We start from the raw sequence: 23634 nt of genomic DNA, 5'->3' as shown, positions 1-23634 counted from the left end.
TTGGTATCTGTCTACCAACCTCAGAGACCTCTGCACTTTCCAGAAAAGTATGAGAAAGGCGAGCAGGGAAGTCACCTCAAATTACACTCTCATGATACCAGTAAGGACCAGACACAGTGTGTGCCCAGTCCCCCAGGCCTCTGCATAATGGCCTGAGGACTGTCCACTCACTCAGCTCACAGATATTTACAAAGCACCTGTGTGTGCCAGGCCCTGTGTCTGCCACTGAATGCACTCAGACCTCTTGCTCTGCTACTCAGGATGAAACTGCTCTTGGTTGGCACCCCCAGAATGGTGGCCAAAACCCAAGATTCTGATTGTTTTCAGGCCTTCTGTCCTTTGGCCAATCCTGTGACTGCAGAGCATGAAGCTGAGGAAGGGACCACCGTGCTTCCTTCCAAGGAGGGAAGGCCGGGAGGATGCTAAAGGCACATTATTCCAAAGAACAAGACTCAACAGCAGCAGCACCTGACAGAAAGGACTGTGGTTTCTCACCGGGGCTGTTGTTGGCTGAGCCACTGTGATAGCAGTGTCCTTGGAGGAGTACGTCGGGTTCTCAAATATTATGGGCGACTTCCCGAAGTCTGCGGCAAAATGCTCATTCTGATGAAGGAAAAAAAGGATTATACCATGCAAACCTGGTTCACACACAGCAGAAGATGCACTCCTTACAGGAGGTAGTTAGGTGCTTTGCCAAAGTGACCCCAAAAGATGAAAAGAAAAGCCAGCAGAGACACAAGACCTCCCTATGGCAAACACTGTGTAAAGCGACTCGTCAGCTCAGGGAAACAAAAACACTCTTCCCATTTCTAGGCACTCTATGGGTCCTTAAGGCAAAGCCACTTGCGGGTTGGCTTTGGACATAGAAGGGTGGGAGGTGGAAGAGAAGCAAAGAGAAGAGGCAGAAGGGGAAAGCAGAATGGATAACACTGCACTTTTAGGCAGGGACAAAAAAGAAAGATCGGGGGAGGGGAGAGGCAGAACGCTGAGAATGGCTTCCCATCTCTGAATGTGAACACTGCACGGATCCTAGTCCACCCATAAAGTATCTGGTCCTCACAGGAGGGATCACTCTATAGACGGGCACAGAAAGTTCAACCTCCATGCTTCTATCACATTCTTAGAAGCTGGCAGAGCTGGGATTTAAACCAACCACTGACTCAAAAACCATGTTTATCCCAACACTACCTCGGTGGGAAAATACATGAGACTAGGCAACATGTATCTCCCTGCCTCTTCCTTTAACATATAAAAAGTCATCAAATAAAGACAGAATATCATGGTCGCTCTCCCGTTTCCCCAAAACATAGATTGTTTTAAGATTTCAATTAAACTTAAAACTGGGCATGATTCCAGGTCAACAGTGTGACTTACTTTTAGCTCAGGGGTTCATTTCAATTTCATTACTAATGTTTTTAGACACATTTCTGCAACAAGCTCAGTGTTTCCTGACTTTGTAGAGTGAAGACTTTCTTCCGAGGGGCATAGTGTATTTAATTTTTTTTTTTTAGTAGCTGAATTTTATTCTTTATAAAAAGGGTTTCTTGGGACTTCCCAGGTGGTCCAGCAGTTAAGAATCCACGTTGTGATGCAAGGAATAGGTTCAATCCCTAATTGGGGAACTAAGATCCACGTGCTGCAGGGCAACTAAGCCCAGGTACCTCAACTACTGAGCCCATGGGCCTCAACTGGAGAGTCCATGTGCCACAGTGAAGATCCCGCATGCTGCAACCCGATGCGCCCAAATAAATAAATAAATATATTTTTCTTAAGTATTTCTTTGATAAAACAGTGAAAATGCTAACCTTCAAATAGTCATTTTGTAACCACACTCACCATCGCCAGCGATCTGTCAATAGCAGACTCGGGCCCAAAACCAGTTACTCCAATATCCATGTTCACATCATCCCCTGATCTGAAGGTCACCCCATTTCCATTTTCAGAGGATTTGAGATGGCTTAAGCTGAAAAGAAATAATCAAACAGTGTCTTGTTTTTTGTTTTTGTTTTTAATCTTTTGCAATAATTGTCTAGCTAGTTTCCTAGCTAACTCTCACTTAATTGAAAGGCTTGAATCCCACTTTTGAATTTACACATCATGTACAGGAGTAAATTCCCTTGGTCACCCAGAAGTGTTCAAGCACATTCCTGAGTGCTTAAGAACCAGGAGAGGGCACTAGGGGAAAGAAAGCCTGGCCCTTCACACAGCCGATATTGTTCTCTAGTGTAACCTGGTCGACACAGCCATTTACACTCTAAAATGTGATTTGTACTCAGGCTTCAGAGAAGCAATCAAAGAAGTGAATGCTTTCAGTTCAGCATCTTTTGCTTCTGCAGAGTAGCTGAACACTCTAGGATGATTTTTAATTTAAAAAAGAAGAATTCAGTTATTCACGTGCTTACAGATCATCCAGATTTCTGAAATCAATATTCCACATAATGAAACTGACCTTGACAGCTTTGGCAGAGAAGGCAAAATGGAGCCAGTTTTCCGATAGTGGAGAAATCCTAAAGAGGCTAAAGCAGCAATTATGACGATCAAGATGACTGTCAATAGCACGGACGCCGCTGCCGAAGAGGGAAGAAGAAGGAAATGTATGAACAGGAGAAGAAGGAAAAGAGCGAGCTGGCTGAGCAGCAGGGGCTGGGGACTAGAACCTTTACTTCTTCCAAAACTGAGTTAAACAGATTATAGACAGCACGCAACTGAGGGAGCATGATGCATTCCCAGACCCCTCATTATCCTTAAAACTTACTTGTTCCTGGAGGAACGCCTTGGGAAAGCCCCATTTCACAATATTCTCCCACGTAGCCACTAGAACACCTGAAAGGAAAGGAAGAACCATTCATGAGCTGTTGCTTCCTTAGGTTTCGACTGTAATCTGACGATGGAAATTCACTTTCACAGGGAACAGCTGTGCCATCTACGGAGTCAGACTCATCAAACTGACCTATTGGTGTCTTCTCTAACCTGTGGAATTCTTCCTTGGAGAGTAAACCCAGAAACCTTCATCGTGTTCTTTCCTTGGACATGCTTTCATGAAATACCTTTGTGCACCATGTGAAGAACTTTCTTGATAATTTTCTGCTTTCCAAATCTTAAGCCGAGTCTCTTCCTCTGGAGAGCTTGGCACTGAAGCAGCTCTGCTAATGGCTGCTCTCCCACAGTTAAAATTGGCAATTCCAGGTGAGGAGGAAAATTGGGTTGTCATTTCTCTAACTGCTTGCTCCCCAGAATGGGGCACACAATTCTGTGGCATCCCCCCAGGAGCGGGGCTTCCCTGGTAGCTCAGCTGGTAAAGAACCCGCCTGCAATGCAGGAGACCCCGGTTCGATTCCTGGGTCTGGAAGATCCCCTGGAGAAGGGATAGGCTACCCACTCCAGTGGTCTGGCCTGGAGAATTCCACGGACTGTATAGTTCATGGGGTCCCAAAGAGTTGGACACAACGGTGAGACTTTCACTTTCACTCCCTGCCCACCCCGCCCCTCAACCAGGAGTTAGAAATGCAGGATCCCTGTGAATGAGATGGGCATTTTTTTCCAAAGCCCTAGGTGATTCTAATGCACATGATACTTTGAGAAGTACTGCCTTAGTTCTCCGTGGACTCCCCCACTGGAGGGCAAGCTGCTTATGATATGAAAACTGACAAGGCTCTTGTGCTTGTTTTTAAGGGTCTCAACTTCCCCCCAGAGGGGTAAGACCTACAGCTCAGACCTCAGCATTCAGACTTACTTGCATTTGGGGAGGTTATTCTCATCAAAATAGCAGCTTCCTCTGTTCATACACCTGCATGGAGGGGGCATGCTGACAGCACCTACAATGGCTGCAGAAGGAGGAAGTCACACATGTGTGAGTCAGCCACACTCAGCAGAGCCCCCCACCAACCTGCAAACTTGTTTCAGCCCAAGCTGGAGTAGGGAGTGAATGGAGTGGGGCAGCTGATTATCCTCTCTATCAAAATGATACCTCGCCCTTAAGTCAGATGAACTCCTTTATCAATAAGGTCTTGGGGACTAACATATATTTGATAGGGGAAAAAAAGGCAGTTTATAGCAGCCCCCCTCCAAAATAGTGGAGCGATACTAGACTCCTGAAAATACGCACTAATAGTTAAAAAGAACATTGTGGTAAATCTCTTAGGACATTCACATTTCATTTGAGCTTTTCAGAATGCTTCTTTTTGAACCCAGTTAAATCAAGAGCTCAATTTAGGCATACCCTGAAACATCCACTGAAGACTTTGAAGCATCAGCAATCCATTGATCAATAAACAGACACATACACAGATCAATAGATACTTGATAGCTGATTGGAGATATTTTTTTAAGACCTTCAAAATTACCCTTGCTAAAGATCGTAATCTTGCAAATACTTCCCCAGTAGCACTGGGACAGAGTGGGGATAGAGAGAGCAGAAGGGGCAGTTACTTGCTGAGTTCGTTCTCTAAACCTGCAACTTTTCAGCCTGATTGGGAAGAGTCAACAGGTGGGGGCTTGTTTCACTGCTTGCTCCCTCTGGTGGCAGAACATGGTTATGTCTCTTCATTTCCCCAGAATGTGAGCCATAAAATGGGCGGCTAGAGTTAGACACGACTGCGCGACTTCACGTTCACTTTTCACTTTCATGCATTGGAGCAGGAAATGGCAACACACTCCAGTGTTCTTGCCTGGAGAATCCCAGGACAGGGGAGCCTGGTGGGCTGCCATCTATGGAGTCGCACAGAGTCGGACACGACTGAAGCGACTTAGCAGCAGCAGCAGTGAACAGGATGATGTTCCTATCATCCTTATCAAGCACTGGATACTAGTTAGGGACACTAACTAGTTACTATATGGCTTTTTAATTCCTTAATAAAGTCACTGAAGAAAGGTCTTGCCAAGAATAGGTCATCTATAGCATTTGGGATGAGAATTAAACCACTGCTTACTTATTTCAGCTTCCATCTGTCAACAGCATAAAGTACATTTTAAAACGTGGCCTTTTTTCAGTTGTCAAAACTTTGAAATGAGCAAATGGGAAAAAGAATGAACTCTCTCTATGTCTCCCCTCCGTACAGGATAAGCATCACCCCACAACCTCTGGAGCCTGGTTCTCCACTTTGAGGAACTCCCAGTAAGGCTGAATAGATTCTGGGGTGACTGGGATCCAGTATGGGGCAGATTGAGGAGGATGAGGCCTTATAGAAAAGTCACTCTTCAAAATGTCTTTATAAGACAACCTAACAGTCGATTTAGGGGTACTGGATGTAAATCTCTACAGATTTTGGCAAACAATCCTCAGAAATCACAGGGACACAAGTTCCGTTTGGCCCCTTCAGTCCCACTCAGCTCTGTTCATAGTTTCCAGATCTCCCATCCTTCCTTCCAGCCACCCCCACTCTCTTCTGCAAGAGACCAGTACCCAGGGACTCTTTAGGCTCCTGAAAAAGGTGAAGCCTAGGTAAGGGACTCTACTAAAGATGGCAAAGGAGCTCCCCCCAGCCCCCACGGCTGCCCAGGCAGCGTTCCTACCTGCATCACACACTGTGACGCTCCCTTCTAGAAATCTGGAGCCTTGGGGACAGGCGCAGGTGTATCCCTTAGGTCTCAGAAGGCATAAGTGGCTGCAGACATCCTTACAGCGATTGGGCACTGGAAAGCAAATGAGAACAGCGATTAGTTTCTGAGGAGGGAATGAATGCTCCAACCAGGGACATGTCCATCTGCTGAGTTGTAGCCAGGCGACATCTGAGCTCAGGCAGCAGCCTGATACCTTTAGGCCACGTGACACCTGACAACTCACCCCCTTTACACTACCCTCCCCTGCTGCCTCACCACCATGGCACTGTCCCTCCCTGTGCCCTCCACCCCACTTCTGTGCCCCTCACATTTTCTAGTGGCATCATTTATCTCCCCTATGGCCCTGGCAAGTCTGGATGGTGGGTGTCTGTCTGGTTCACCGCATGACTGCAAAAGTCAATCAGCACTAAGCAATCTGAGATATTTCAAAAGGTCAGACCCCACTATTATATCCAGACGTGTCAGTATCCAAATCTGGATGGATCCAAAAGTGTAGTCCAGCCAAAGCATACAGTGGATGTGATTTTTCACCCCTGCTCTCCAAAGACAAGTTTTTCTTCTGGGCTTCAGTTTCATTATTTGCAAGGTTAGGGAATTTAGAGCTCTGATTAACAGCATCACCTTTATTACAATTACTGAGGCCCTGTCACAGAAATCCAGAATTGGGATGCAGCTCACACAGAGCCATAGAATTCGAGCTGGAACTGGGTTTACTGACAAATGGACCAGAATAGAAAAATGCTGAGCTTTGGGTTGAATGGAATAAAGTTTAAAAATCATCTCTGGGTTTAAAGCTTATCTACTGCTTGGGTGACTTGGGCAGATTTCTAGTTCCTTTCCTCACTTCAAAAATGTCCTTTCCCTTTCACGTTACTCCACACAGTGATGAAGGATGAATTAGAACACATCCCCCTTGGTCTGCCTGCAATGCAGGAGATGGGTTTGATCCCTGGGTCGGGAAGATCTCTCTGAGAAGGAAATGGCAACCCACTCCAGTATTCTTGCCCTGGGAAGCCCCATGGCCAGAGGAGCCCGATGGGGTACAGTCCATAGGGTCACAAAGAGTCAGACACAACTGAGCAACAAAACCACCACCACCACCTGAAGAAGCAGGACCCAGAACTAAGGAAAGAAGGAGGGAGAATGTAAAAAGGCATCCTTCAAGCTTTAAGCTAAGGCTTGCCTAGCTCAGGATGACTTGACTAGCCTGACCTTGCAATTGTTAAGAGTGGGTAAGACTTCTGATGTCCATGAAACCTATTATTATGTGACTTGTCAACCCCACTTACATTTATCAGGGGTCTAACCCATACTGGATTCTGTGGCCTAAGAAGACATTCCCACACTGCAAGCAACAAGGACTGAAGGATTTTTACTTCATATCTGCTGATGGTGTGCATCATTTCATTTTGTCTCCAATTTTATCTTTCTCTCCTCAAAATGATTAAAATACACACACATGCACATTTCAGGCACAGGGAGATCAGCTATTATTATCCACCACCATTTTCCAGAAAGACTATAGCCATTAATTTGAAATAAGGTTTGTGGCTACCTGAATGATTATATTTCCGTTGATGGAAGACTCGAACTTGAGTAAGCCAAGGGTTCACTGTCAGCAATTTCTCTTTCTTGTTTCGCCCGAATTTATCTTGGATCCACACTTCTCCCTTATCCTTAGATGTCCAGTATAACTGGCTCTCAAAGATGTCCAGACTATAAGGGTTCACCGCTGCTCACCCACAGGGAAAAAGCAAAAACAAAACAAGGTTATTGAAAAGAAGATACCCAAGCTCTACTTCTAGGTTGGAAGTCAAGCTGCTTTAGATCAACCTCTAAGGCAACACCTTAAAATTCCAGCAACATCCGTAGATTCTCTGTACACATAGCCAAGACAGTGTGCCACTCCAGGAGATCAAGATAACAGAAATTAAATTGGATGAATGCCTACAGGCTGACACCAATTATAGGGGACTTGCTCACTTTCAAGTTGCTGATTTTATTTTACTTTTAGAAAACAAGTTGTATGGCAGAGAATTTTTTTTCCTTAGATATAAGATACCACTTATCAGGAAAACTTGATACGTGCTGGATTTTTCAGGTCTGTAGAATTTAGGCAAGAAAACAAAATGCTACTCTCCTAAATGTTTCCAGTCTTGCATAAAAGGCAATTTAGCATGTTAAAAATGAATGTATCTAGAAGGAATTAGACCTGGATATAACCACTGTAACACAGGATCCTCACCTCTATCAGGGCAACCTAACGAGAAATGGTTATTTTAACATCTGATGCCGAGAGCAGTTTTTTTTATGATACAAGAAAGAACTCCTAACAGGTTCATTTGCATTTGAATCAGCAGATGGGAGCTGGGTAGAATGGAAAGTATATAAGAAACTATATAAACCGTCTCCTAAGATTAGGATTACTTCTTGGGAAAAGGGGGGCAAAGAGACTGGAAACACATTAATTAATATAGGAAATTGAAAGTGAAATTTCTAACCTGAAGTTACCACAATTCTCCTATCGGTTCCATCATATTTGATGGTTTCGACAATGTTGTCCTTGAGGTCACTCCAGTAGATCCGGTCACCATTCATATAATCTATACAGAGGCCTGTTGGCCAACCGAGGTCCTCCTGAACCAAGACTTTCCGACGCTGCCCATCCATCCAAGAGGACTCGATTTTAGGATTTTCGCCCCAGTCAGTCCAGTACATAAACCTGTAACAGAAGGGTTCCTCGTGGTAGCATTTCATCAGCTGGAAAAACCAACTGATTTTCAAAGAGGCCTGGGTCCTAAAGGATGCTGCTTTTATATCTACATGGGACAGGGAGAGACAGGGAGACAGGGGAGAGCGGGTGCATCTGTGAGCTCTCCTTCATGAGAACTGCACATTCCAAATACAACCTGGACAGTCCTGTCCTAGGATATATATCCAGACCCTTCAATATATATAATCACAAAGGCTGTTTCTTGAATGGCCACTGTATAAGAAGGCACAATCCTGTGTTTGGAATGTATCTGAGTAAAAAAAAAATAAAAGATTCCTTTCCTCATCCTAACTCTTTGAAAATGTATTCTTTTGCAGCCAATTAATACTTGATTGTAGAAGAACTGAGTAAACCAAGGATTGCACCACGTTAAGTACCTAGAAAGGCTCAGGCAAGATAAATGGATGGTCAGGGCAGCTGTGAATGTAGGGTGATGGGCAAAGACCACATTAAGCCAAGCCCTAGCCTAAGAGTTCCAGGCAATGCTGTGTCAAGGAAAGCATATCCACGTAAGGTTACCAGTTATTCTGATTTTTCAAACCAGAAATACAAATATATTTTTTTTTAATTTTAATGTTATCAGGACTTTCCTGGTGGTCCAGTGGTTAAGAACCCACCTTCCAATGCAGGCGGGACTTGGATTCCATCCCTGGTTGGGGAACTAAGATCCCAAATACTTCAGAGGAGCTAAGCCTGTGACCTGCAACTTTAAAGAAACCCTCAAACTGCAACAAAAAGCCCACGTGCTGAAACTAAGACCTGATGCAGCCAATAAATAAATAAATCATCTTTTAAATATCTAATGCTATCAACTACATTTACTTAAAGCTCTGAAGTTCAAGTCCAATAAGTATACGGGCCATGTTTAGCCCATCAGCCACCAACCACTTTGCAATCTCGAGTCTAAACCAATCATCAGGTGTTGCTCAATCCCTAAATACTACTGAGAAATGTGTGGATTTTAGACAAAACGCAGTGTTGAAAATGTGGCTAAACCCTTCCCCATATGCAGTGTCTGTCTACTGAAGCCTGTTTGATCCTTTAGGCATATTATAGTTCTTGAAAACAGTCATAGCTGCTGCTCAAAAAAGTCCAAGGACAACTTCAGTACAATTGGGAATAATTGAAAATTATTGAAAATAATTTTTTTGAGAACCCAGTGGAAAATATTGCACATTAAGGACTCCTTCAAGTACTTACCCTAGCTTGGGATTCACAACTATTGCAGCTGGTTGACCCAGTTCAGTGGAAATCAGCCACTTTCTGTACCTTCCATCAAGTTCAGCCACTTCAATCCGTTGTCTCCTGGCATCTGACCAGTAAATATGCCTGAATTTAGAGAGACAAACAACTGAAAAGTCTAGAATGAACTTCCGGGGTGGAGGTGTGAAGACCAGAGCATTTAGTGTGGAAGTTCTGGCCAGCAAAACAGCTACTCAGACACCAGTGATGAGAGCACAGCCTCTGTCTCTCAGGAATGCCCCAGTCTCTTCAGCCAAGGGGACATGTGAGGGAAGTTACAAGTGATGGGGTGTGGGGTGAAGGGGCTATTCAGTGAAGCAGCGGTTATCAGCCAGGATGGGTAACGATGGTGACCCTCACACCTGGCATGATTACGAGACAACTGCTTCTAGGTAGGGGTCATGAGGCTCTGTGGGCCTTTCGTTCTGACTGCCTGTGAGTCAGCTTCCTCCTCAGCCAAGAGTCCATCATCATCATTAGGAATCTGGCATCAGCTTCAAGGATGAGTGGAAACAGACACTCAAAATAGCAAACTCAGCAAAGCCACCCTGCCCTTATTCTTCGGGCTTCAGGTCTCAGTCTCAAGCAGAAAGAGCTGCAGTACTTTCTTAAATTCACTCATTCATTAAGGCTGAGAAAGAGGGAAAACAAGAAGAAAGATCTGCCATTGCCAGGCTGGTTTTCAGAAGGAGGTGCTAAAGTCTAGAGGTGCCAGTTCATGAGTCTCTGAGGTCTTGTTTCCTGACAGGAGTTGCTGAAATGAGTCTCCTGTTATCCTGCAAGTACAGTGGGACTTGCCTAACTTCTGCAAAGATGCGCAAGTCTTCCAGGAGTACTAGACAAGTGTGTTAAGAGGTGAAAATTAATACTACAGATGACTCTCTGTTGTCTCAGAGGGCAACAAACATTTTACACTACTACTTCATTAGAAGGACATAATGATTCTACAAATGATTGAGTTCTGATTGTAATGTAGTTACTTTCCCATAAATGTTATTCCAACCCAAGGCTCTTCCTTGAAGGTTTCTTCCACATCAGTTTGCCTCTTGTGAATCTATCTGATGATAAACCTACTTAAGGTTCTTATTTAGACATCATTTAAATTGGCTCTGGTTCCTGAAGTTCTAGAAGAACACCCCTATTAGCTCAAACCCAAAGCTTAAACAGGAAAGTCAAACTTCCGATCTGTTCAGACAACACAGCCTGCTAGGAACACAACGCTTGGACTGTTCCTCCTCAAAATAATCAGCATCAGGAAAAGTGTTTCGTCTCAACTGCTTTGCTGGTAGAATGCAAGGCTGTCCCATTTCTTCACCAAATGAGCAGTGCTGCCATACTGAAAGTTCATTTTGGAATCCAGAATTCTGTTGACAAAAATGCTCTCCTAGATAGAATATAAAATCTTGACCTTGGGGCTTTCCCCACATTTTTTAGGCACACAGAATACAGGAAGTGATAAAGTTTACCCCATCACCCCACTGGGTAAGCAGAGGTAGATGCTGGGATGCGAGTAAGTCCAGGTATCACTCAGCTGCCCTGAGGCTGAGTGCACCCATAATCTGGGTCAATTCAATTCATGTGCCAAGCTGAGCAGAGGGGAGCTCTGGCCAGAAGAGTAGAAAAGGCAGAAGGAAATGAAGCTAAACTTACCTTCCAACCCAGTCCACTGCCAATCCATCAGGCTGCACTATGTATTTCAGGTCCAGGTTAATTTCCATCACAGGATTATTGCTTCCAGATTCAAAGTTGGGAATGTAGGCACGTTTGATAGCACCGGAATTAGAGCCCTCCCCTAGCACAGTGTAATATACAACACCTGCGGAGGTGAGACACAGCGATCAGGTGCATGTAACCAGCATCAGGTAAGGGAAGAACTGGAGTCTAATCAGGTGAAGTACTGGTCATTCATTGATGTCTCTGCTTCCTCAGTGTTCCTGTAATACTAATAGTGCAATGAAACCACTATGATCAAACCTCAAAAATCTATCATACTTGACATTCTAGCTATAAAAGCTTTAACTCATAACCTACTGATAACTAGTCAGCAGCATTGAACGGTAATTCATTAAAATATATTTCAGCCAAGAGCCTGTTTACCCTCATTAAGATCATGTTCTAGTTTCAAAAAAAGAATATATAGATTAACTAGGGGCAAATTGTTACGAGTTTAAGTCCATACTGGCAATAATGAAGCTGTGTAGAAGAAAAGTCTTATTTTATGTATAAACTAAAAGATTTTGGATAGCAGGCACTTTAAACAGCATAGGAAGGGACTTTCCTATGGTCCAGCAGTTAAGACTTCGCCTTCCACTGCAGGGAACAGGGGTTCGATCCCTGGTCAGGGAACTAAGATCCCACATGCCACATACTGTGGCCAAAAAAAATACAATTTTCTTTTTAAAAGCATAGGAAGACTGTGCCTTTCAGGGCACACACTTTCCTAGGTAGGAACCATTCTTGAAAAGTTTACTGCATTGTATGAAGAAATGTGAAATAAACCTTACATAGTTTGCAAAGCATGTTCATATCTATCATCTCATTTGACTTTCAAAACAACTCTCAGAGGGAGCCAGGCTGAGCAAGATTACTGCTCTTATTTTACAGATAAGAAATAGAGATCCAGAGAGTTGTTACAATTATTTAAGGTCATAAAGCCAGTAGACAAGGGAGACAGGCATACTATATAAGTTTTCCTGCCCAACAACCATCTCCCGCATGCCATACAGAACCATAAGAGACTTAGCAGTAAGCATCACTTATTTTCCTTCATCAACTACACACCACATACACTAAATTAGATGCTGGGTCAGATGCCAGGCATGTGGAGATGAATTTGATTCAATCTCTGTCTCCAAAGAGCACATGGTTAAGGTGTAGGGAGAAAGATGTGTGGACAACTAGCTGTAAACTCAATCCAATGTGGATAAAATGCTACAGGTTCACAGAACCGAGATTATCAAAGACACCAGAGGGGAGGTGACTTTGAACTGGGATTTGAATAGAAATGCTCCAACCATACAGCAGTGGGGAAGAACAGTCTTGGCAAGAGAAAAGACAAGGAGACAGTGAACAAAGGGATGTGAGGCAGTCCTGAAAGAACAGTCCCCAGAGATGGGAGAAGGTTCAGTGAGAAGTTGGGAAACAGGCTGGGTGCATGGCCACACTGAGCAGTCTGGAGCATGCCGGGTGGGAGGAGCGTCCTCTTCCACTCAGGCAGCAACACTCGCTCATTAAAAATCCATTTCCCAAAGTTCAACACCTTATCACTCAGTGGATTCAACTGATATCGGTGACAGATGCCAGGGTTCATACTCACTGAGGCCTGTGCCCTCCGGATCCCAATCATAATCCATAGCCTTAATGCGCTCCTGGTCTTCAAGGTACTCTGAGAACTGAAGAGATGAGAGGTTGTATTTTCGAATTCTCACATTTTCAGGCAGTAGCAGCAAAGGAGGACTACCTGGAGACAAAAGAAGGGCTGATTAATCTATTTGAATTCTACCTGAATTTTGGATATAAAACAGCAGATATCTTCCCTGTCCTTAAACACACACACACATTTTTCTAGGAACTAAACTCTGCTAATCAGTGGAGCTGACCATAAACTGGGTTGCAAAATCTGTGACATTCTTGTCTCCATTTCTGTTAGGGATATAATCAGTTCTTTATCTTTAGGTAACAGTTTAAAGCAAAGTAAAGACTGAAATCCCTGGATAGTTACCTCATTTTCACTGATTTTTTTTTTTCAATGACAATAAAACAAATAAGATTGTAGACATTCATTCTCACAGAAGAAATTCAATATATAGAGTCTTACTAAAAGTTTACCCAGAAGTCTCCATTTCTCATTCTTTACTGACAGATTTTAATGATTCTTTTAGCAGGTAATCAGCTCCATGACCTAGTTTAGCTTCTAGCTAATGACAAAAAACCAGCTTGTTCTTATTTTTTTTTTTTTAGTTAAAGCAGCTATGTAAATGGTGACTATTCCAAGATATACTGTCTAGAATTTTTTTTAATTTACTTGCATAATGTCAATCAAACCCAATTTAAGTAACTTTTAAAAGTTCATTTTATGTATTTCCTTTATCTTGATATAATGTTCTACATAAATTTCTCATCTCAGTCATCTCTTTGGTTAAAAGAGTTGAAGATTTTCTAATTTGCTGCTTAATTACCACACCAACTGTTCAAATGCCTTCACCCTAGTTTGCATTCAGAGTCAAAAATGCTTAGAGGGTAAAATATTTAAGTATGCTAGTCAAATGTATGCTTTGTACAAAAACTCAATTTGTACAAAGAAATTGAACAGCCATTTTACCCTTAATATGCAAAATAAAAATGTCGCCTTCTTATCAAGTCCTTAAACTCAATTACAAACTCAATTCAAATCCATAAGATTATAAAGACTCCTTAACTGAGATATGCTGATTTATATCAGAACTCTGGAAATCTGGACTGTGGTAACTTCTGACTTTTTCTTTTGCCATTTTTATGTAGTCTCTATTTCTGCTTTTACTCAGGCCTGCTTCACAGATACTGGCATTAACCAAAAGTGCAGAGCTAATGATTGAAGTCGTAAATAAGCCAGACTCTTTCTGTCTGTGATCAATAGTCCATGAACAATAAAAAAAAAAGTTTTGTCAACAGAGTGGTCCTGGTCTGCCCCAACTGACTATGACCCATTGAATGGGATGTGTTTTGTGACCTATTTTGGATTGCTGGACCTCAAACCTTGACCTCAGTGGAGTGGAAGGCTTTGCTGACTACCATTCTACACAGATGCATTTGTTATCTGAATCCTCTGGAGAGGGATATCTTGTCCACTTTTTGAAGTTTTCATCCGGGTGGACCAGAGGCTAAATCCAGAATAATAACACTTGACTCTTGTTTCAGTGTCTATGTATTTGTTGGGGGTTGTGTTTATTGTTTTGATTTGTCAGGGGAGAGGAGAAGAGAGTGGGTTGGGTATTGGAAGAGAAGCAGCTGGTGAATTTAAAAAATAGGACTCAAAAGTTTATTTCCTGGTATATTGTAGCCCTCGGCTTTGAGTCTTTGAAAGTCAGTTAATCCCCCGTCAAAGCATCATACCGTCAGCCGCACACCGTTCTCCATATCTGTCACTCAGAGATGTGAACCCTTCAGCGCAGGAACACTCATAACTTCCTTTGGTGTTATGGCAGATCTGAGGACAACTCCCGAACTGCATACATTCATTGATGTCTGCAGGCAAAATAAAACCAAGTGAGCAATATCTACTTAGAGCCCATCTCTTCCTTAGAGATCCTGCTTCTGTTTAAATCCATATTCACAAGCAATAATGATGAGAAAAGTGCAGATGAGCACAAGTCATGATGCCAACATTTGCAGAACACTAACCAAACTTCAGATACTATTTCACATGCATTTCAAGTTTTTCCCTCATTTGATCTTCCAAAACGACTCTCTCAGATATGGACTGTTATTGAACCCAAAGTCCCAAAGACCAGATTTAAACAGAAGCAGTCTGACTCTGTACAACAGCAGAACAAGATTTTCCCTTTGGGGAAGCAGCTGTTGTACCACTGGTATTTGGTACCACTTCCCTCCTGCTAACTGGTTCTAGGAAGGGGCGGCACTGATTTGGCTTTTTCAACTGAGTTCTTAGGCATCAGCCCTCAAAAGAACTATTCTAATCATCTGAGTATGGTACATCATGAAATAGGAATAGTAAATTCAAATGATCAAATACACCTAAAATCCTACTTGATATTTACCATCTTGGTAAGCGCCCCGTCTTAGAACTCATTTATATAAGTCTGACATAAGGGTGTAATAAATATGTATTGTCTGAAGAAAGGCAGACTTGTGTTTGTTAAAGAGAAATTTTGATCTCACACACTGATACAATAGGGAGCCATCATCAGCCAAGCCTTCATTCATCATATCAATTTCACAGACATTACTGAAGATAGACTATCACCCAGTGCTATGCCAGACACCGGTAAGACAGCATGCAAAAAAAGCAACCGGCATGAGCTTAGCCCCACGAAGGGAATTAAGCCATGTTTAATAAAAGGGAATGAGTGGAGAACCTAAAAAGTACAAGGCTCTCCTTATAGGAACTGGAGGAAATACAGTCTACCTTCACAGAGGTTTCTGTCAATACTATTGGGTTTGAATCCAGGTCTACAGGAGCAGATGAATCCTCCTTCACGTAACTGGGTACAGTTGTGTTCACACAGATTTTCAGCACATGATCTGTCTTTTCCTGTATCTGAAATGCAAAATCCCACCATTACAAATGAAAGGTACAAAGCAGATGAAGCACAAGTGAACACTCAAGTGGCCTATCAGAAGAACACCTACAGATGGCCATCAGAGAACAGAAAGTCTTGAGATGCCCCCTTTCCATAAGTTTTGCTGAGTATCAGAGACCTCTCTACAGGTATATCTGCCAATGCCCTGAATTCCATTTGTACAAATATATGTAATGTTAGATCCTTGAGGCAATTTTCTGATTATACTCAGCACTGCCAAGATCATCCTCTGAGCATCCATTTCTGGACAGAATCAAAAAGCCAGGGACTCTTTACAACCATCACCACCTGCTCCACTATCTTACTATTATACAATGATATCAATATATAAATAATATTTGGGTGCATGCATGCTAAGTCACTTCAGTACTGTCTGATTCTTTGTGACCCTATGGACCGTAGCCCATCAGGCTCCTCTGTCCATGGGATTCTCCAGGTAAGAATACTGAAGTAGGTGGCCATGCCCTCCTCAGGGGCTCTTCCTGACCTAGGGATCAAACTCACATCCCTTACATCTTCTGCATTGGCAGGCAGGTTGTTTACCACTAGTGCCACCTGGGAAGCTCAAATTTTATATATATATATAAATATTGATGTATATATAATATATATATCTCATGTGTGTATACATGTATATATAGCATATGTATACACACACATATAAATAGAAGGCATTGATTCTGTTTAAAAGAAAAGGAGGAGAAAGGGAAATGAAAAGGAAAGCAAGCGGATGAGCAGCACCAAGAACTGGTATTTAAAATGAGAATTCTATATCTTAGTCAAAGTAGCCCAATGCAGTAAGACTGAATTCCATCACAGATCCACTTAATATCTGAAAAGAAATGTTGCTTCCATACCAGATTAATGCCTGGGCTACCTTGCTTGCTTGCTTGCTAAGTCGCTTCAGTCGTGTCCAACTCTGTGCGACCCCATAGACGGCAGCCCACTAGGCTCCTCTGTCCCTGGGATTCTCCAGGCAAGAATACTGGAGTGGGTTGCCATTTCCTTCTCCAATGCATAAAAGTGAAAAGTGAAAGTCAAGTCACTCAGTCATGTCCGACCCTCAGCGACCCCATGGACTGCAGCCTACCAGGCTCCTCTGTCCATGGGATTTTCCAGACAAGAGTACTGGAGTGGGTTGCCGTTGCCTGGGCTACCCAGTTCCCTTAAACAAACCCTGCTTTTAACGCAATGTCATTTGAATTAGAAGTACTACGGTGAAGAACCTGCCTTGCAGTGTAGGAGACACCAGTTCGATTTCTGGTCCAGGAAGATCCCACATGCCATGGGGCAACCAAGCCTAGGCTCCACAACCACTGAGCCCGTGCTCTAGAGCCTTCGAGCGACAACTACTGAAGCCTGCGAGCCTAGAGCCCATGCTCCACAAGAGTAGCCCCTAATCGCCGCAACAATGAGGATCCAGCACAACCAAAAATATAAATAAACAATTTCTCAGCAAGGAAGTTACCTTAAAAAGAACAGGGACTATGGCTGATTTTAAGCCTTTTAACTTGCACAGGCAACTGCAAAAGAAACCAAAGCTTGATCTAAGCCTAACTTGGAAATCCCCAAAGTCCTGGAACCATTCACATTATCAGTTAGTCTCCAGGCATCAAACCCAAATCAACTTCTTGGTTCTGCAAATTCCCTCATATTTATGCCTTTTAAATATTTAATTTAAATCACATTATTATGTAAAAAAGTCCAATCCTATTGATAAAGTGTGTGAAACAAATGGCAAATCAACTCAATATGGTTGGTTCTTCATCTTCCTTTGTAACCCACACAGGAGAAAAATTTGCCAGGAAATCCTTGAGGGGCCTCAGAAAAAGGCTATTAAAGCCCAGGAAGTTAGAAGCATGTGGAGCTAACTAATGTTACCAAGTCCAGACTTGCAGGGTTTGAAGAACTCCCTCCTTTTTCCTAAAAAGAAATTGAGGCCTGGTGATGTTAGTACGTACTCTAAGTGGCACAGTTAGTGGCAGAGGAAGTGGGAGCCAGTTCTTCCAGTCTGGAGTCCCAGGACGGTTCCAATTCGGCCCCAGCCCCTCTGTGTGACCTCAAGCAAGTTATTTAAGCTCTCTGAGCTTTCTTTTAGACATAATGGCAGTAATCCCCTGGAGCTAATTTGAGTAACAAACTAAAGAATGTATGGGGGGCTTCCCTGGTGGCTCAGTGGTGCAGAACCCATTCCTGCTAATGCAGGAAACACAGGTTCAATCCCTGGTCGGGGAGGATCCCACATACGGTGGAGAAACTAAGCCCATGCGCCACAGCCGACCACTGAGCCTGTGTGCTAGCCTGGAAGCTTCAACTAGTGAAGCCCACACCCTACAGCTCGTGCTCCACAAGAGAAGCCACTGCAACAAGAAGCCCACACGCTGCAAGGAAGAGGGCCCCTCTCCCTACAGCTAGAGGAAAGTCCCCGCACAGAAAGGAAGACCTGGTGCAGCCAAAATATATAAACAGATAAACATTATATATACAAAAAAAGAATGTATGTGAAAGCATTTCACAAACGCTATACAGGACTACCAAAGGGCAAATTATTAGCCTGCCATTGCAACATTCACTTTCCATTAAGCTAGAATCATCCCTTGTTTGTGTACATCATACCTTTCCTACACAAAAATCCTCTCTTAAAAATCTGTGTTCCTTCCAAGGTCCCCTGTGACATTTCTATTCTTTTAAAAATATATATTTTTTTAATTTATTGGCAGTGCTAGGTCTTAGTTGCAGCATATGGGGTCTTTAGTTGCTGCATGCGGGATCTAGTTCCCCAACCAGGGATTGAACCAGGCCCCACTGGGAGCATCGGGAGCACAGAGTCTTAACCACTGGACCATAAGCATGTCCTGACATTTCCATTCTTACCAACTACTCTTCCCCTCTGTGCCAAAGATACTGCATTTGGCTTAAGACGAAAAAAATGTGCAAATGTAGAAACAAAATAAATAGCTTTAAGGTGCTGACAGCCACCTAGTGAACTGGGAAGAGGCTGTGCCTTTCAGTTAAAGGAGACCAGAGTTCAAATCCTGACTCAATTTCTTAATGACAGGAAGACACAGCCAATTTATTTAACCTGTAGGGTGGTTTCCTCATTTGTTTAAAAGAGAGTGACAGAGAGACAAACAATACCTAACTCACAGGATTGTTACATGGATAAAATGAAATAGTCCTATTTAGTATTCATGTAGTATTCAGCACAATGTCTGGTATAGAAAAACTGTTCAATAAAGAAACACAACATGTAAACTAAAGACAAATGTGGTTACCATTTACTTTATGTTATTGCAAGTTTTTCAGTAAGGTAACCTGAGTTACTACCATGAAGTACAAAAATAATTATTTACTTACTGCATCCCGTCTCATCGAAATTGTCACCACAGTCATTAACATGATCACACACCCGGTGCTGTGGAATGCAACGCCCATTGCTACACTTAAATTCATCTGGTGTACAAGGTCTAGGAGTCGGTTCTACACCTATAATTTAAGAATAAGTTCAAGTCAAAACATTGTCTTTTGTGAAACAAGATGCTTCCTTCTGTGTCAGAGACAGTGTTTCTCACAAATAAGCTGGTGCTCCCCTACAATTCCTGGTCTCCCTTGCAGGTAGCTTGGGGCCAGATCCAACCAATGGACTGTGAGCATAATGGACACCTGTCACTTCCAGGCCTAAGAAGTAAGGAAACTGTCTCCTCCATTTCTCTCTTCTCCAGCCTCAGCAACCTTGAAGATTACGTGTTCCGGATGGCTTAATACAGGATGAAGGGGGCTGCCTGACCTTCATCAAACTTTAGGCCTCTGCTGGTGTAAGCCACTGAAATGTTGCAGTTTGTCTACTGTGATGCCTGGCTGTGATTCCTCTAACATCCTCCTCCATGGGAAGAATTTTAGCTTCCTATCCCTTTTTTCCACACTGGGATTTGATTACATCCTACAAATGTCTGGCATGATTAATAGAGGAAGTGGAAACAGAAGACAAAAAGATGTAAACCTGCCCCAATTTTTAAAAAAGGTTTTATTTCCAGGTTTTCATCCTTTTGTATTATGCTTCAAACAAACATATTAACAATGTTATAACCATTGGCTCATCTCTGCCCCAAAAAGGGGAAGGAGAAGAAGGGTTCAAACTTGAACATGGAGATGGTATCAAAGTCTGCCTGACATAGGATGGCAACTGGCAGTAAGCACTCTAAGGCCACATCAATGTAAGAAATAGAGAATAGAAAAGCATTTATCCAAATTTCCCCAGCTAATATCCTTTTAGAAAAAAAAGTAATTGGACTCAGGATAAATAACCTTCCTGACTGACTTTTTCTAGGTAAACTAAATTGCCCAGAAAATTAATCAGCTCTTTCCTTCAATGGATATATGGAAAACGGTCTCAAAATGGAAAAGCACAGATTTCTCAATACCTAAAATATTAAATGCAGCCATTTATCTCTTAAAATAATCTATCATTTTTCTCGTCTGGGAAATGCATTTTCATTTTAAAGAAGGATATTAGATAAGCCCTGTGAACACTAGTGCAGCCTTACTCAACATGAGCTTTTCAGCGGGACATTGAGAAGTTCCCATCCCTAGATTAACAATTAGAAGCTCTAGGCTGAAGAGTGACCAAACCTCATCTTTGAAAAGATGAAACCCTTTGAAACCCTTAGTTTTTCAAGTGGGACTCAAACCACTATTTAGTATTTGTTCTCACTTCCTTAAGGAACTTTCCAAAATCTGGTTCAAATGAAATAGGAAGAATGGGGGAAGGGTAGCATCTGAGTACTATGTGTTTAGGGAGTCTTGCAAACAATGTCCATGGAGATCTGCAGTCATACGCACAGCTCAAGCCTCTATAGAACAAACTGAAATCCCTGAGGTACATTTTGCAGACTGCAGACAACTGGGGGCCTTTCTTTTCCCTTCTCCCTTTTGACTTTTGCTTACAGAGCTCCTTTTTCTCATCACTTCCATCTCCACAGTCATCCTCCTGGTTGCACACCTCATGACGATAAATGCAGCGATTGTTGTCACACCGGAAACGGTATGGTGAGTCACAGGCAACATTTACTAGAACACAAGATGAAAAAGCAAAAGTTTACATTAAGAATAGAACATAAGGGTCAGGATATAAAAACACTCCTGTTGCCAACACCAGGCTTGGGCTTGCTTGATTCGCCCCTTATTGGCTTATTTGATTAACCAATTGACAAACATATCTTGAGTGTCTTGTTGACACCCTGGTGCTGCTCTGTGCACCAGGTTCAACTGGGGAAAAGAAAGACGCAGTCCTTATCCTCATGGAACTTTTATTCTAGCAAAGAAACCAACTTCACAAATTAACCATTCAACTAAAACTGTGGTAACAGCCCCAAAGGAAACATGCTATGAAACCAGCTACTGGGAAGATCTGATATAGATCTAGGGGAGGAGGGGTCAGAAGGGGCTTCAGGTGGGAAGAGTCTGGGTCAGGGGGAAGATGGCAGGCTTCTGGACCTGAATAAAAGATCTCTGTGGCTGGAGCTAGAGTGAGGAGGACAACGGTGGCCGGGAGGTTGGAGAGACCAGCAGGACTATACACTAACTCTCATCCTAACAGCCAGGAGCTCACTGTTTGTCCCTCCGACTACAATCCAGAAAATGAAGTCCATTCATTAAAGTTCTACACCATGATGGAATTTCCTTCCTCAATTTCCTCACCTATTACTTTCAGAGTTGACATCTCAAAGCAAACACGTACTCATTCTGTTACCCAGAGTTAGATCTCTGGCTGATGCTCATGCCCCTGTGAGGAACCTACAGGTAAAACCCAGGGCCCTTGGTTAGAACAGGGACACAGTCCTCTACATGTACCAGGAATTCAGAACTCAACACACAGGTGTCTTCCTCTTTCCCATGGGCGACATGAGCTGTTTGATTTTCCTTCTGCCTTGGTACCACACACAGGAAGCAAGAGGAGAGATTTTTAATGAGGTTGAGGGGAAAAAAAGAACAGCTGCAAAAGTTGGCTCTTGGAAGTATTGTTAATAGAACTTCACAAGGATTATTTGTGGTGAAAGGAAAATGTAACATTATAAAACAGTGTGGATAATTTTCATGTGGCTGTGTCTCTGTCTCCCCAAAGTTTAATCTTACTAACTATGGGCACTTTATCTTATAGTGGGAAACAACTTTTCCAGGATTTATTTGACAGTTACACATGTTTAGGCTCTTTTTCAAGATTCTTCAAGTGAAAAACAAAACAAACTATTGTTAATTCCTTAGAAGAAAAGATGTGGCAAGGGAAATATTGGGATGCCACTGGGAAAATATAATGCAATTTATATTTTAATTATATAATATAATTAAATTCTCTTGATGGAAGGAATATTCTGATATATTATTTTCTAGAGTCAAATCATAAAAATGAATAGTGAGGGCTAAAATGAATAGTGAGGAATCTAGGAAATTGAATGGAAGAGGTGATGATGAGAACCTCAGAAGTGAATTACAGCTAAATGAAACTAAGAATTAAGAGTTTCAAGAGGAATGGAGGGCTTCTACTTACATGATCTTCTTAACCTTGGCTTACATCTGAATCACATGGTGGGTGAGGGAGGGGTTGGGGAGGCGGGTGGGCAGCTTACTAATGCAGAGATTGCTGGCCTCCACTGCCAGCAATGAATCTGTTTTTCTAACAGGTCGCCAGGTGATACTGACTCTCTTAGTAACAGAGATAACACCTGAGATCTCCAATGACTCAAGGCATGGAGCAAAATGATCAAAACAAACTTATGTTCATTCACTTTGCTAAAATGCAGTAGTTCTCAACCAAGAGACCAAATTAAAACCTAAGGAGCTTTTTCAATATATTTTTGCCCAGACCCAAAATGTCCTTGGACCTTTGATAGGTCTAAGCCTGAGGTGGGACCAGAGCATGTGCTTCTAAAGCACCTTTCCCCAAGGGATTCGGATGGGTACCCACATTGAGATTGACTGGTTTAAAAAATAAATATGCATCATACAACAGAAAGGAATTAGATGGGCTTGAATTATGATGTAAATGAAGTGAGTTTAAAGATTAAGTGGTTTTAATATTTCCTAAAGGTGCTTTGTGAAGCTCCAGAGGCTTGGCAGAAGTACTCTGAGGGGCATTGAAAGTGGGGTGGAGCAGGAGAGATATACACTCCACCCTAACTCAGACTTCGACCACAACAGACCTGCCTTTATTTATGCATATTGGTTTTCCAACAATTTCTTTTGAGGCCACTGTTTTCAAAGGCCACAAAAATGTTTAAAACTATGGATGTCTGCCCAACTTTCTCATGTCTCAAGTAGAGAACTAAGCAGGAAGGCCAAGGAAAGTGCACTAATCAGATCATGTGTCCAACACACAAAAATTGTACAAATGCCCTCCCACTTATGCTCCACATAAGAAACATTGACAACACCACCCCTCAGTCTCTCACTCACAGCACAGATGGAGTTCTTCATCGGAACCATCGCCACAGTCATTATCACCATCACATTTCCATGATGAATGGATACAAACGTGATTTTTACATTCAAACATAGTAGCTGGGCAGTATGCACCATTGGGAAAGCGGGTGGCTGTCGGTGGGGAGGAGACATATTCAAATGATTAGAAATAGATACTTTTTGGAAAGCTAGCTGGCTATTTCTCCTTTTATAGAAAGAATTCTCCTAATAGAAAGTGTTCCATTATAGCCTGCTCTTTTCTGATTCAACCACAAGTACTGCAGCCTTAAACCGTCTGAAATTCTG

General features: G+C 42.6%; 1 protein-coding gene across 1 annotated transcript in view; it reads right to left on the bottom strand.

The window, feature by feature from the left end:
• The window catches only part of LRP2 (LDL receptor related protein 2), a 176519-nt gene that overhangs the window by 6410 nt on the left and 146475 nt on the right, over positions 1 to 23634 (bottom strand). Inside the window, exons 61-76 of the mRNA XM_061435989.1 lie at positions 23323 to 23460; positions 20818 to 20940; positions 19231 to 19359; positions 15699 to 15830; positions 14666 to 14797; positions 12891 to 13034; positions 11225 to 11390; positions 9533 to 9661; positions 8061 to 8281; positions 7115 to 7291; positions 5512 to 5631; positions 3734 to 3824; positions 2756 to 2823; positions 2450 to 2567; positions 1837 to 1963; positions 496 to 603 (exon numbers count right to left, since the gene is read on the bottom strand). Coding sequence (XP_061291973.1) covers positions 496 to 603; positions 1837 to 1963; positions 2450 to 2567; positions 2756 to 2823; positions 3734 to 3824; positions 5512 to 5631; positions 7115 to 7291; positions 8061 to 8281; positions 9533 to 9661; positions 11225 to 11390; positions 12891 to 13034; positions 14666 to 14797; positions 15699 to 15830; positions 19231 to 19359; positions 20818 to 20940; positions 23323 to 23460 — 2123 coding nt within the window. The remainder of the gene's footprint in view (positions 1 to 495; positions 604 to 1836; positions 1964 to 2449; positions 2568 to 2755; positions 2824 to 3733; positions 3825 to 5511; positions 5632 to 7114; positions 7292 to 8060; positions 8282 to 9532; positions 9662 to 11224; positions 11391 to 12890; positions 13035 to 14665; positions 14798 to 15698; positions 15831 to 19230; positions 19360 to 20817; positions 20941 to 23322; positions 23461 to 23634) is intronic.

The sequence above is a fragment of the Bos javanicus genome, chromosome 2, assembly GCF_032452875.1.
Source record: "Bos javanicus breed banteng chromosome 2, ARS-OSU_banteng_1.0, whole genome shotgun sequence".
NCBI lineage: Eukaryota > Metazoa > Chordata > Mammalia > Artiodactyla > Bovidae > Bos > Bos javanicus.
The sequence above is the reverse complement of the archived record's forward strand: the minus strand, read 5'-3'. Positions and strand labels throughout refer to the sequence as shown.